We start from the raw sequence: 14,070 nt of genomic DNA, 5'->3' as shown, positions 1-14,070 counted from the left end.
CCTACTGGTAAGTGACAGTTCTTTAGCAATGCACCGCACAGACCTTTCACTTACCAGTAGGTGGAGCTCCCGGCCGGTCACAGACATCGCAGCAGCAGGCAGGTAAGTATGAATCTTCTACAATTGTACTATTGCTAAGTAACCATGGCAACCAGGGATGCAGTAGCTTCCTGGTTGCCATGGTTACCGATCGGAGCCCCAGCGATTAAACTGGGACTCCGATCGGAACTCCGCTGCCACCAATGATGGGGGGGGGGGGGAAAGATGGAGGGGGTCGATGGGCACACACTGTGCCACCAACGATTTTTAACTATAGAGGGAGGAAGGGGGGGGCGATGGGCACACACTGTGCCACCAACGAATTTTAACTATAGAGGGAGGAAGGGGGGGGCGATGGGCACACACTGTGCCACCAACGATATTCAAACTGGGGAGGGGGGGTCTGCCCCCTGCTGCCTGGCAGCCCTGATCTCTTACAGGAGAATATGATAGTACAATTAACCCCTTTAGGTGCCCCACCTGAAGAGGTTAATTGTGCTATCATATCCCCCTGTAAGAGATCGGGTGGTGCCAGGCAGCAGGGGGCAGTCTTGTACCAAGTTTGCAGTGTATTCTAACCTGAAGCGTCCCCATCACCATGGGAACGCCTCTGTGTTAGAATATACTGTCGGAAATGAGTTTCACGAAGTAGCTCATATCCGACAGTATATTCTAACGTAGAGGCGTTCCCATGGTGATGGGGACGCTTCAAGTTATGTTCGGGTGTCCGCCTGGCCGTGCGGAGGCAAGCGGATCCGTCCAGACTTATAATGTAAGTCAATGGGGACGGATCCGTTTGAAGATGACACACTGTGGCTCAATTTTCAAACGGATCCGTCCCCATTGACTTGCATTGTAATTCAGGACGGATCCGTTTGGCTCCGCACGGCCAGGCGGACGCCAAAACGACTTTTTTTTCATGTCCGTGGATCCTCCAAAAATCAAGGAAGACCCACGGACGAAAAAACGGTCACGGATCACGGACCCACGGACCCCGTTTTTTCGGACCGTGAAAAAAAACTGTCGTGTGCATGAGGCCTTAGGCTGAGTTCACACGAGCGTGACAGATTAGGTCCGGATGCGTTCAGGGTGCATTCAGTTAAACTCGCACCATTTTGCAAGCAAGTTCAGTCAGTTTTGTCTGCAATTGCGTTTAGTTGTTCAGTTTTTTCCGCGCGGGTGCAATGCGTTTTGATGCGTTTTTCACACGCGTGATAAAAAACTGAAGGTTTACAAACAACATCTCCTAGCAACCATCAGTGAAAAACGCATTGCATCCGCACTTGCTTGCGGATGCAATGCGTTATTAACGCAGCCCCATTCACTTCTATGGAGCCAGGGCTGCGTGAAAAACGCAGAATATAGAACATGCTGCGATTTTAAAGCATTGCAGAACTGATGCGTGAAAAAAAACGCTCATGTGCACAGCCCCATTGAAATGAATGCAGGTGCAATGCGTTCACCTCATGCATTGCACCCGCGCGGAAATCTCGCCCGTGTGAACGCAGCCTTAGTATCTGGGTTACTACTTATAGCACATGGTGCATTTTGCACATTGTATTTTGTCTTCATATGAAATGATGGACAGTACAAATAATATAACCCAGTAGTTTACATACAAATAATATCACTGACCATTACTTACAATGTAATCTGTAGGCTTTAAGTTTAGGTAGGTGGGGACTTCACCATAACAACTACAAGTTATCATCAATCTAAGGCTCAACCGAAGATATCTCCATTCTGTTGCCTGGGTATCCAGCTTGAATACTGCCTGGAAGATATAAAAAAAATATGTCATAGGTGTGCACAGGGGCATTTACAAGAATATAAAAAAGGTTTAGTTTTTTTTCCAGAAATAGTGCCACTCTTGTGTTAAGTATTTCACATAATGGGGTGCCACGGCAATTCCATATTAGAACAGGAGAGACTGACCCAACAGGGTTATTATGGTTACATCAATGCAACATAATTTATAAAATGTAAATTAATGAAAGTTGTGCTTTATTATAGGGTGAAATAAGGTACTGTAGTTGCCCTATGGCAAATTGTATGACATTCAATGTGATTCTAGACACAGCCCATGGGCAAGGGTGGTGCTGTTTTTTTACTTTTTTTTTTTTTCAATCTCATACAAGCTCTTTAAAGAGCCATGCAATAGCTAAAGAAAGTTGGTAACTTACCATGTTGTTTGGTTTTAATGTTTCTTTCATTGAAGGTATCTCACTATAACTGGTAAAGAACATCAGAACACTTAGGATAAAATCCATGATCTGCAAAGCCAAAAATGGCATAACAAACCTTCCTTGATTCTAGAATATAGAAAAATAAGTATATAAAAAAAGTGAACAAAAGTCGAATAATGACCTAGCCACTTTTCTAGTTTCACTTACAAGTGCATTCATCATTTTTTACATGCTGGTATACATGGTGCTAAAATGTTGTATAAATGTAAATCCAGGTGTTAAAAATGAATGAGCTATGAATGCAATATAAAAGGAATAGGTTTTCACTACAGGATGTGAAGCTGCCATTCAGGATCAGGATAAAATATGGACATTGTTAAAGAAGACTGAGATTTATAAAAAAATGTAATACAGCACACATTGTGAACCCAGCACATCATAATGCATTACATACATATCATATAAATAGCCAAAACTATAGGCACCATTCTGGAACTTAGTGAAAAGACCAAACAGTGGCTTAAGAAATTAAAATATACAATGATGCATTATATTACATATTTGCATCCCCTAACCCCTAAGCTCTAGGCCTATTCATCATTGACGCTAACATTATTTTATTACGTTTGGCTATACAGTATATCCTACTGAACATTCTTTACACTAGTTTTCATAAATCTACCGTATTGTATTGTGCATATAATGTAGGTGCAGCAGTGAAATCTCATTGACAAATCTGTTTTTCAAACTCTAGCTCGAAAAATCAAGCCCTTACACAGATCCATAGCAAGAAAAAGAAAACAAGTATTGGCCTTGGGATGCATCTATGCAAAAAAAAAAGGTAAATTTTGCAATAAAATGTAAAAAAAAATTATGAAAAATAATATATATATATATTCGGTATTGTTGTAATCGTAGTAACCCAGAGAGTAAAGTTATCATGTTTATGCCGAAAAATTAATTTATAACGTAAAAATTGTGTCAGTATTGCCAGGAAAAGTCAATAAATTGTAATCAATTAGTTATGTGTACCCCACAATGGTGCCATTAAAAGCTACAACTTAGCTCAAGAAAAAGCCCTAATGCAGCAATATTGAAGGAAAAATAAAAAAAAGTTCTACATCTTGAGATACGACAAAGAAAAAAATATTTTTCTAATTTGCCACGTGTGGGAAGGAAATATGTTATTTAACTGGGACTGTATGTTAGAGGGGCTGAGGGGAGGGGTGTCAGTTACATAGGACTGTATGTTATAGAAGACTATAAGAAAGATATGTTTTTTACATGGGACTGTATGTTTCAGAAGACTGGAGGGTAAGGAGTGATGTTATTTATATGGGACTATGTGTTGGAGGGGGTTGAAGGAGGGGATTTAAGTTATTTACATGGGACTGTATGTTATAGAGAACTGTAAGGAAGAGAAGTTATTTACATGGGACTGTAGGGAGAGGACTGGTGTTATTTACATGGGACTGCATGGTATACCAGACTGTAAGGAAGATAGGTTATTTACATGGGACTGTATCATATCTAAGACTGGTGGGAGCCGAGTGGTGTTATTTACATGGGGCTGCATGGTAGAGAAGACTGGAGGGACAGGATGGGCATTATAATTTATGGGGGCACTACAGAGAGGATTATAACTCCGGGGGGTATGGCAGGAGGTATTATAATTACAGGGGGCACGGCAGGGAACATTATAAGTACTGTGGGCAGTGGTGGAGGGCATTACTACTACTGAGGGCTCTATAGAAATGCCTTATAGATTATAAGAAATGCCCTATAGGGAGGTCTCATTAGTACTGAGGGCACTGTAGGGAGCATTATTACCACTGGAGATACTATTTGGGGGTGGCTTCTGCCTGGCAGTGAGCCCGGTGATGTCACTGTAAAATGCTTTAGCCTGTAAAATGGCTAGGGACCATGTTTATATATGCCTGCATTATTGAGAAAAAAAAAATATTTGAATATATGCAAATGATCCTCTAGGAGCAACGGGGGTGTTACCATTACACCGAGAGGCTCTGCTGTCTCCGCAACTGCCGCTCCCTGTCTACTTTGACAGGGCCTGGCAGTGAAAATGTCATCCCACTGGGCCATGTTAAAGTGCAGAGGGCGCGGCAGTTACAGAGAGAGCAGAGCCTCTAGGTGTAACGTTTGTATATAATAAAACATCACTTTTCTCAGCAATGCGGGCACATAAGAACATGGGACCAACACAGATGCCTTCAGCTGCCAAGCGCACACAGGTCAGTCCTTTAATTTTTGGGGAGTCCTGTGGGATAGATAGCTGAAGGCCTAGGGAGCATTTTACCGTCAGCTATGGACTTCATTGGGGGGAGAAAGCTGGCACTAAAGTGCCTAGGGTAGCATCAAATCTAAATATGGACCTGGCTCCACAGCAGTAGCAGGATGTAGTGTCACACATCACACTGCTGGTCTGTGTATGAGGAGGAGCGGTGTGGCCAGGAATCTACTGTGCTCCTCCTCCTACACAGCCCAGCAGAGCAATGTGTGACACTACAAGCTGCTACTGCTGTGGAGCGCCAGCAGCATAACTGTGATCATGAGGAACTAGGTGAGTATATTTTTTTTACTTCCTGTGAAAGGGGCACATATCTGACCATTACTTAAAAATAAAATAAAAATGTAACTCACCTTAATCCACTTGCTCGCGTAGCCGGCATCTCTCCTGTCTCTTTCTTTGCTGATTGTAGTCAAAGGACCTGTGGTGACGTCACTCCGGTCATCACATGATCCATCACCATGGTAAAAGATCATATGACGGACCATGTGATTAACATGTGACATCAACACAGGTCCTTTGACTACAATCAGCAAAGAAAGAGACAGGAGAGATGACGGCTACGCGAGCAAGTGGATTAAGGTGAGTTACATTTTTATTTTATTTTTTCTTAACCCCTCCAGCGCTATTGTACTATGCATTCTGTATTCAGAATGCTATTATTTTCCTTATAACCATGTTATAAGGTAAAATAATACAATCTACAGAACCCCGATCCCAAGCCCGGACTTTTGTGAAGAAGTTCGGGTTTGGGTACCAAACGAGCGTGCAAAGCGCATGACAATGTTTTGCACTCGTGCGACCTCTTATCCGGGCCAAAAATATGACGCGTGTGTGAAAGAGGCCTATCTCTAAAAATAATTAAAATGATGATCACTCCTCCAAAAATTCCAAATTGTAGGCATGGTGCTTTGGCTTATCTATATGCCGACTTGCATCTCTTGTATATTATAGTGCTTATACTGAACATGCCACCTACCGTCATGACACCAGTCAGCAATGAGACGCTAATTAGAAACAGGACCACGAGAAGGAGATAGCTTGATATTTGGTCTGCTGCAAAATAGGAACAGACATCTAAAGTGCATATTAAAGTTTATTTTTCATTGTCCTGACATTCCACTAGAATTAATAAACTCATTTGTCATAATTATAATCATCAATGTAATTGCGCTAGTAAAATAAAGTTAATTAGAAATCAAAAGAAATTTAGTGAAGTTAATAATAAATAAGATTTAATGAGAAGTGAGTCAGTGCATGCAGCTAAATCAACTGTGCTTTATGTTTGCATTTGGTTCCTATTCATCTGAAATCCACATATTGCAGATCTGGTAAAATTAATCATTTGCATAGAATTTGCAGTAAGTCTAATTGTTAGCATTAAAGATGTAAGAAAATAATGGGTGAATTACGTTCTCCATATTTGTAATGTGCTTCTCGGCAATCATTGTGATATACTTTATGATTCATACCCTAATTACAGTCTCTTCTCGATATAAATGCTTTTCTCATAACTAACTGTAGAACTGTTAAAGCACTAGAATATTTGGAATAAGGGAGACAGTAATGTCTGCACAAAGCTGTTGTCATCATCTTCTCAATGGATCCTAATCTTTATCAAGGGGCAGAAGGTAGTGTGCTGTCCCCTCTTTAAACATACATTCCCCGACCAACCTCCTCACCATGGCCATGGTGCTGCATAACGTAAAAGATCAACTCATGTCAGATGATGTTACAGGGAAGGCTACCAATACTTTGCTCTGTGTTATCAAATTCTTTGGCACTTATGTTATTTTCATGTTGACCACTTTTATTTTTTAATTAGAAACCCAATGGTGCAGTGAGCCTCATGCTTAATTGCTGTTGTGACAAAAACCATGATAATTGCTCGATGATGCCTAAATGAGCTGCTTCTTAAAGTCTAATACATAACTTATTGGCTAGTAGTATGACATGTGACCACAGGGTCCACTGACTGCAATGGTCATATGCTGGCCGCTTGTCCACAAAGAGCGACCTGTTGGAGCATCACCACTCGATCGATGTGGGATTAATGAGCTGAGTGGTGATTTTTAACCCCTTTTTGACGCGGCAATTTTCCGTTTTACCGTTTTCATTTTCAGCTACGTGCCTTCTCGGAGCCATAACTTCTTTTATATTTCTGTTCATATAGCTATATGAGTGCTTGTTTTTTTCAGAACAATTTGTACTTTCTAATGGTTCCATTTAATATTGCATGGAATGGAATTCATGGGTTTTCTTTTTATGGCATTCACTATGCGGTTAAGGGTACTTTCACACTAGCGGTAGGACGGATCCAACAGGCTGTTTACCCTATCGGATCCGTCCTTCTGCTATTTCGCCATGCTGCCGGACTGCCACTCTGTCCCCATTGACTATAATGGGGACGGGGGTGGAGCTCTGGTGCAGCACGGCGAAAGGCCGTCGGACTAAAAGTACTGCATGTTCAACTTTTTAGTCTGACATGACTTTTTGATCACTTTTTATTTAACATTTTCAGTTATTTTCTGCCATTTTTTTTCTCGTTACGCCATTCACCGTATTGGTAAGCTTTCTTTTAATATATTTTAATAGTACGGGTGGGGGGGGGGGGGGGTTTGCACACAGTGATGCCCATGGTGTTGATTTTTTTTGTTGCTTATGTATTATTATTTTTATTTTGGAGGCGATTTCAATTTTTCTATATTTTTTGTTATTTCTTTTTTAAACTTTTTTTTTACTTTTTTTTTTTTCTTTAGGTCCCCAAGTAGAACACAAAATGCAATAATCAGATTGCAATTTGTATACAGTAATGGAATTTTCTCCATTACCCCATACATAGATCACTAAATATATATTCAGTGCTGGTACCTGCTGGCCTGAATTGTGATATAGAAGTAATAAGCCTGGAAACCTAGTATAGGCTCAGGCCCATTACATACAAGGAACGCCTTTCCTCATCTCCAACCGGGGGTACACCAATTGCGGACATTAGCTGCAGGACTCTGCTGTATGAAACAGCAAGCAACCGCTAGGTATGGCACTCGCTCTGGAGCAGATGGCATCTTTAACCCTTTCATGACCAAAGGTCATTGATGCCCCAGTGTCCAGGTCAAAATTTACAAATCTGACATGCGTCACTTTATGTGGTAATAGCTTTGGAACACTTTTATTTATCCACGCCATTCTGAGATTGTTTTCTCGTGACACATTATACTTCACGACAGTCATAAATTTTAGTCAATATATTTAACCTTTATTTATGAAAAAATCCCAAATTTACCAACAATTTAGAAAAATTCACAATTTTCTAAATTTCTATTTCTCTGCTTCTAAAACAGAAAGTGATACCTCATAAAATATTTATTACTTAACATTCCCCATATGTATACCTTATGTTGGCATCATTTTAGAAATGTCATTTAATTTTTTTAGGACATTACAAGGCTTAGAAGTTTAGAAGCAATTCTTCAGGTCTGAAGTCACTTTGTGGGGCTTACATAGTGGATATGCAATGAGCAGGGACACTGGTACAATGGCCAATAATGCAGTGGGTCAGGATATGTATATGTATATATATATATATATATATATAGTACAGACCAAAAGTGTGGACACACCTTCTCATTCAAAGAGTTTTCTTTATTTTCATGACTATGAAAATTGTCGATTCACACTGAAGGCATCAAAACTATGAATTAACACATATGGAATTATATACATAACAAAAAAGTGTGAAACAACTGAAAATATGTCATATTCTAGGTTCTTCAAAGAAGCCACCTTTTTGCTTTGATTACTGCTTTGCACACTCTTGGCATTCTCTTGATGAGCTTCAAGAGGTAGTCACCTGAAATGGTTTTCACTTCCCAGGTGTGCCCTGTCAAGTTTAATAAGTGGGATTTCTTGCCTTATAAATGGGGTTGGGACCATCAATTGCATTGTGGAGAAGTCAGGTGGATACACAGCTGATAGTCCTACTGAATAGACTTAGAATTTGTATTATGGCAAGAAAAAAGCAGCTAAGTAAAGAAAAACTAGTGGCCATCATTACTTTAAGAAATTAAGGTCAGTCAGTCCGAAAAATTGGGAAAACTTTGAAAGTGTCCCCAAGTGCAGTCACAAAAACCATCAAGCGCTACAAAGAAACTGGCTCACATGCGGACCGCCCCAGGAAAGGAAGACCAAGAGTCACCTCTGCTGCGGAGGATAAGTTCATCCGAGTCACTAGCCTCAGAAATCGCAGATCTTTGGTTCCAACCACCGTGTCTTTGTGCGACGCAGAAAAGGTGAACGGATGGACTCTACATGCCTGGTTCCCACTGTGAAGCATGGAGGAGGAGGTGTGATGGTGTGGTGGTGATTTGCTGGTGACACTGTTGGGGATTTATTCAAAATTGAAGGCATACTTAACCAGCATGGCTACCACAGCATCTTGCAGCGGCATGCTATTCCATCCGCTTTGCGTTTAGTTGGACCATAATTTATTTTTTCAACAGGACAATGACCCCAAACACACCTCCAGGCTGTGTAAGGGCTATTTGACCATGAAGGAGAATGATGGGGTGCTGCGCCAGATGACCTGGCCTCCACAGTCACCGGACCTGAGCCCAATCGAGATGGTTTGGAGTAAGCTGGACTGCAGAGTGAAGGAAAAAGGGCCAAGAAGTGCTAAGCATCTCTGGGAACTCCTTCAAGACTGTTGGAAGACCATTTTGGGTGACTACCTCTTGAAGCTCATCAAGAGAATGCCAAGAGTGTGCAAAGCAGTAATCAAAGCAAAAGGTGGCTACTTTGAAGAACCTAGAATATGACATATTTTCAGTTGTTTCACACTTTTTTGTTATGTATATAATTCCACATGTGTTAATTCATAGTTTTAATGCCTTCAGTGTGAATCTACAATTTTCATAGTCATGCAAATAAAGAAAACTCTTTGAATGAGAAGGTGTGTCCAAACTTTTGGTCTGTACTGTATATGTAGATAAGGCTGCCGTGCAGCCTGTATTTGTGGGAGGGGCATAGGCCCCGCCCCCTTGCTATATATTCCTAGGAGTGCAAGGGACGGGACGTGCAGCCAGGTACTTCCGGGTCACGTCCATGCCTGTTTCCCTGCACGTCCCGCACCATCGCGTTCAGGTCTAGGTGAGTATCGTAGGTCGGCGGTTCGGCAGGTCATGCGGCCAGAGGTAAGCAGGGAGTCCGGTGCCGGGCATCGGCGGCGGCAGCAGCGGGCACGCAGCAACATATGTACTCACCCCTGTGCAGGGGGACGGAGGTCCGTCGGGGGGAGGGGGGGAGAGAGAGATATTCATGGGCCTCTGCTCGCGGCACAGGGCAGGCCGGGTGGCGCAGGGCCGCTCTCGTTCCGGTCACGTGTGCAAGAGGCTGCTGCGGGGGCCGGTTGCTAGGCACACCCAGCGGCTCCGCCCCCTGCCACGCTCGCTCCGTGTTACAGGGATCCCTCCTGCAGCCGGAGGCGTCCTGTATGTCACAATCATCGCCGCATGTGCCCCCTTGTGTCAGGTCATAACCGCATGGGAGCTGCCACCTCTTGTCACCTGTCCCCTTTTTCCTCATGAGCATCGGCGGTACATTCAACCTGCGGCCTTCCCCACACCAGTATACACGGCACATTATACACTGCCATATAGACAAGCACTTCCCACTGACCACCATATACACAAGCGCTTCCCGCTGATTGCTGTATGCTTGCTGACCACCATATACAGAACTGCTTATACTGACCACTGCATACATGTGCGCAGAACACCCTGTACAGGCGAGCACGTCGCAATGACCGCCATATACATGAGCGCTTTCACTGACCACTAAACATGAGCACTTCACACTGATGGGAAGATTATACGCGGCGGGACAACTTCAAATATATATATTCTCATGGCAAGGTGTTTTTCAGTTTTTAGTCTGTGATGACTACCATTTGCATTACTTTATAGAAGTTGGCCCAGTGCCTGTCTGTTTCGGTCATAGTTTCTTACTTTGAGCCTAGTGTTTTTTCTTCTATCCCGGCTCAAGGACTGTGTTGTGGGGCTCTCCGTGCTGGAGCAGCACGGCCTACGGTCTTTGGCTCCGGCGGGAAAGCTGGGTTGGCCCAGTTTAAAAATAAAGAATAAAATAATAATTATTTATTCACATGGTTTTCATGCATCATCATATTGCAGTGACTACTTCTGTTCGGTTATCTGACGCTCCACGCCATTCCAAGGATTCCTTACTTACAAGTAGGTTGCACTTCCTGAGTTCCATACGGGTTTTGGTATGTGTCACGGAGGTTTGGCCACAGGCACGTTCACACGTCTTCCATGTCATGCCGCACCAATGGCATGTGGTTCCCCTTGGCACGTCCAGGTTGTCAGACCCGTCTCTCTCGTTGCTCGTTTGCTTGAAACGTTCAGGCGCTATTCTGTGGGCCACCCCGGTGATTCATGACTCTCCCTGGAACGTCCAGGTTGTCACTTTGTCTATTTGTGGTACGTCTGCTTGAAGCGTTCAAGCTATGTTGCATTTGTCTCTTCTGTGGCATGTGGTCCTGCCTGGAACTCCAGGTTGTCACTTTGTTCATTGTGGGTCGCCTGTTTATTGTGGTACGTCTGCTTGAAGCGTTCAGGCATCGTTGCGTCCGCCACTCCTGTGGCATGTGGTCCTGCCTGGAACCCCAGGTTGTCACTTTGTTCATTGTGGTACGTCTGCTTGAAGCGTTCAGGCAATATTACGTCCTCCACTCCGTGGCACATTGTCCTGCCTGGATCTCCAGGGTGTCTGTTATCTCATGTGGTACGTCCGCTTGAAGCGTTCAAGTGTTATTGTGTTGGTCACTCCGGTGACAGCGGGTCCTGCCTGGAACATCCAGGTTGCCATACTCGTCTCCTGTTACACGTCTGCTTGAAACGTTCAGGCAAAGTATGTCTGCCATGCCGGTGGCACGTGGTCCTGCCTGGAACGTCCAGGTTGTCATATTTGTCTCCTGTGGCATGTCTGCTTGTAAACGTCGGTCAAATGTTACATCCGCTACCCCGGTGGCACGTGGTCCTGCCTGGTACGTCCAGGTTGTCTGCCTCGTCTCTTGTTGCACGTCTGTCTGAAGCGTTCAGGCAATGTCGCGTCAGCCGCCTCGGTGGCATGGTGTCCTGTCTAAGCACGTCCACAGGGTCTTTTTCACCAAGATTGGCACACATCCGCCCTTGGCGGCATGCATGACCTAGCAGCACGCCCGGGGGGCATATCATCCTGGTTGGTGGCACTTCAGTCCTCATCATTTTTGCCTAAAACGTTTAGGCCATGTTTTTCTTTTTCCCTTAGGGGCAGGCGGTACAGCCTGACGCAACCAGGTTGGTAATATTCCCGGTGCATTTAGATTTCATATTTGTTTTTGTTTGTACGGCAGCACGTTGGGGATCTCAGTGCCTTTGGCTTCCCGTTAAAAAGGCCTCCACCTCGGTCAGTGGTACGAGCCTCCAGTACGGTATCGGTACCATTTTCATCAAATTCCATAACCAGGTGAGTATCAATTCTCATCCATCAGGCCGGTCTTAGTCCAGGGGCGGTCTTACTGGTAGGGGTCAAAGGGGGGGCCACCGGGATGTCCTAGGCATGCCTGGTGTCCACACGAGTAACAAGGGTTTTGTCCTCAGGTGGTATCCAGGGCATAGAATTATTACAACACGGTCAACATGTCCCAGGCCTCAGACATCGATGACGCCTCGTCCATCTCCGGGTCCGTGGTTTCCGGTCTGGCTGGTCATGGATCCCTGAGGAACTGGACAATTCCGAAGCTCGTGGTGGAATTGAATAGAAGGGGCATCAGTCATCCGGCTTCGGCCAGGAAAGCCGAACTTTATAGGCTGCTGGTATCTAGCCCGGTTCCACCCAGTGAGCAGCTGGCAGTACCTACCATCCAGTCATCACTGGCTCAGTTGAATGCCACAATGGGGAGTCTGGCTGCCTCAGTAGTGGACATCCAGCACAGGGTCATGGAGCTGGAGTCCAGGACCGCCACCACTTCGCAGTCAGTGGCGCCCGTGACTGCGGTGTCATGGCCGTTGGCGGGTTCCCCAGGTATGTCCTCTACTCCGCCGGCCATTGTCCCAGCTCATTTTGTGGCCGAGAATATTAGAAAGGATATACTGGCAGGCAAAGAAGTAAACCTGGCATCTATCCTCATAGCATCGCACGATGCCAGCGAGCACAGAACAATTGATTGCGGGGAAGTGTCAGTGGTGATGAGGTCAAAGGATGCCCGGTTGAACCGCAAGCTGTCCATACCGGAGTTTGTTCTCGCATTCAGCTTGTTCCGAGACGTCATCTGCTCGGCGCAGCCGAGTAGGAGGGAGGAGCTGGACGCCTATTTATACCAAGTCACTGATTTGGGTCACAAGTATGGGGGCTCGGCGTTCTATGACTATCACCGGTCCTTCGCGGCTAAAGCCGCAGCCTCCCTAGCACAGTTCCAGTTTATGACCAATTGGGCTGTGCTGGATATGGAGCTTTTCTGCAGGCATTTTGCTGGTCTCCGAGCCCCCACTTGTGGCGCATGCCAGTCAATTTTCCATGCCACGGAATGGTGCCCCAACGAGGCATCTGCACATCCGGACAGAGCCCTTCCGGGAACATCGGGTGTCCCCAGGGGCCCGGCCCTCATGGACAAGTTTGGCAGGCCTATTGTGTATCTGGGCAAGAGCCAGATATGCAATAATTTCAACTTCGGTCACTGCATGTTCAGTGGGTGCAGGGCCCTTCACGTGTGCATGGTCTGCTTTCGGCAGCAGGAAATCATCCAGGTAGTGGATACACCATGATTTCCTGCTGGTGGAGCACCCCTCCCGTCAGCCCTCCGGTTTATCCTCCCTGCTGGAGTTGTTTTCGGCGCTTCAGGTTCCGGTCGCCGCGGGGAAGACGGTCGGTCCTTCCTCAACGATCACCTTCCTGGGGGTCATTCTGGATTCTGTAAAGTTGGAAGCAAGGCTCCCAGAGGAGAAATTACAACAGATCCGGTTAGCCATCCAGGAGGCGGCCAAATCCTGCTTCCTGACCAAGACAAGTCTCCAATCATTGCTGGGCCGGCTGAACTTCGCCATGAGGGTCATGCCCCAGGGGCGCACCTTTGTGTCTCGGCTCTTGCTGCTCCTGCCATCAGCCCCGGAACAGGACAGTGTTGTCCGGTTGGACCAACAGGCCATGGCAGACCTGTCCATGTGGAGCACGTTTATGTCCTCATGGAATGGCGTCAGGTTGTTTATTCCCCCCCGGGACCCGTCCTCTCCCACGGTCTATTCTGACACGGCTGCATCCAAGGGCTTTGCGGCCATATTTGGCAACCACTGGCTGGCCGGTGCCTGGCCGTCCCAGATTATGCTGGACGGGCAGGCCCTTCGGTCTTCTCCCTTGTTGGAGATCTATCCAGTGGTGGCAGCAGCCCATGTATGGGGTCACGTTTGGTCAAACTCAAGGGTATTATTCATTACCGATAGTCAGGACTTGGTCGACATCATCCGCAATGGCAGAGCCAAATCCCCTAAG

The 14,070-nt window shown here is 45.3% G+C and overlaps 1 protein-coding gene across 1 annotated transcript in view; it reads right to left on the bottom strand.

The window, feature by feature from the left end:
- The window catches only part of LAPTM5 (lysosomal protein transmembrane 5), a 119,863-nt gene that overhangs the window by 45,930 nt on the left and 59,863 nt on the right, over nucleotides 1-14,070 (bottom strand). Inside the window, exons 4-6 of the mRNA XM_044285203.1 lie at nucleotides 5,510-5,586; nucleotides 2,223-2,351; nucleotides 1,685-1,813 (exon numbers count right to left, since the gene is read on the bottom strand). Coding sequence (XP_044141138.1) covers nucleotides 1,685-1,813; nucleotides 2,223-2,351; nucleotides 5,510-5,586 — 335 coding nt within the window. The remainder of the gene's footprint in view (nucleotides 1-1,684; nucleotides 1,814-2,222; nucleotides 2,352-5,509; nucleotides 5,587-14,070) is intronic.

The sequence above is a fragment of the Bufo gargarizans genome, chromosome 3, assembly GCF_014858855.1.
Source record: "Bufo gargarizans isolate SCDJY-AF-19 chromosome 3, ASM1485885v1, whole genome shotgun sequence".
Classification (NCBI taxonomy): Eukaryota; Metazoa; Chordata; class Amphibia; order Anura; family Bufonidae; genus Bufo; species Bufo gargarizans.
This window is presented reverse-complemented; position numbering and strand designations above follow the sequence as displayed.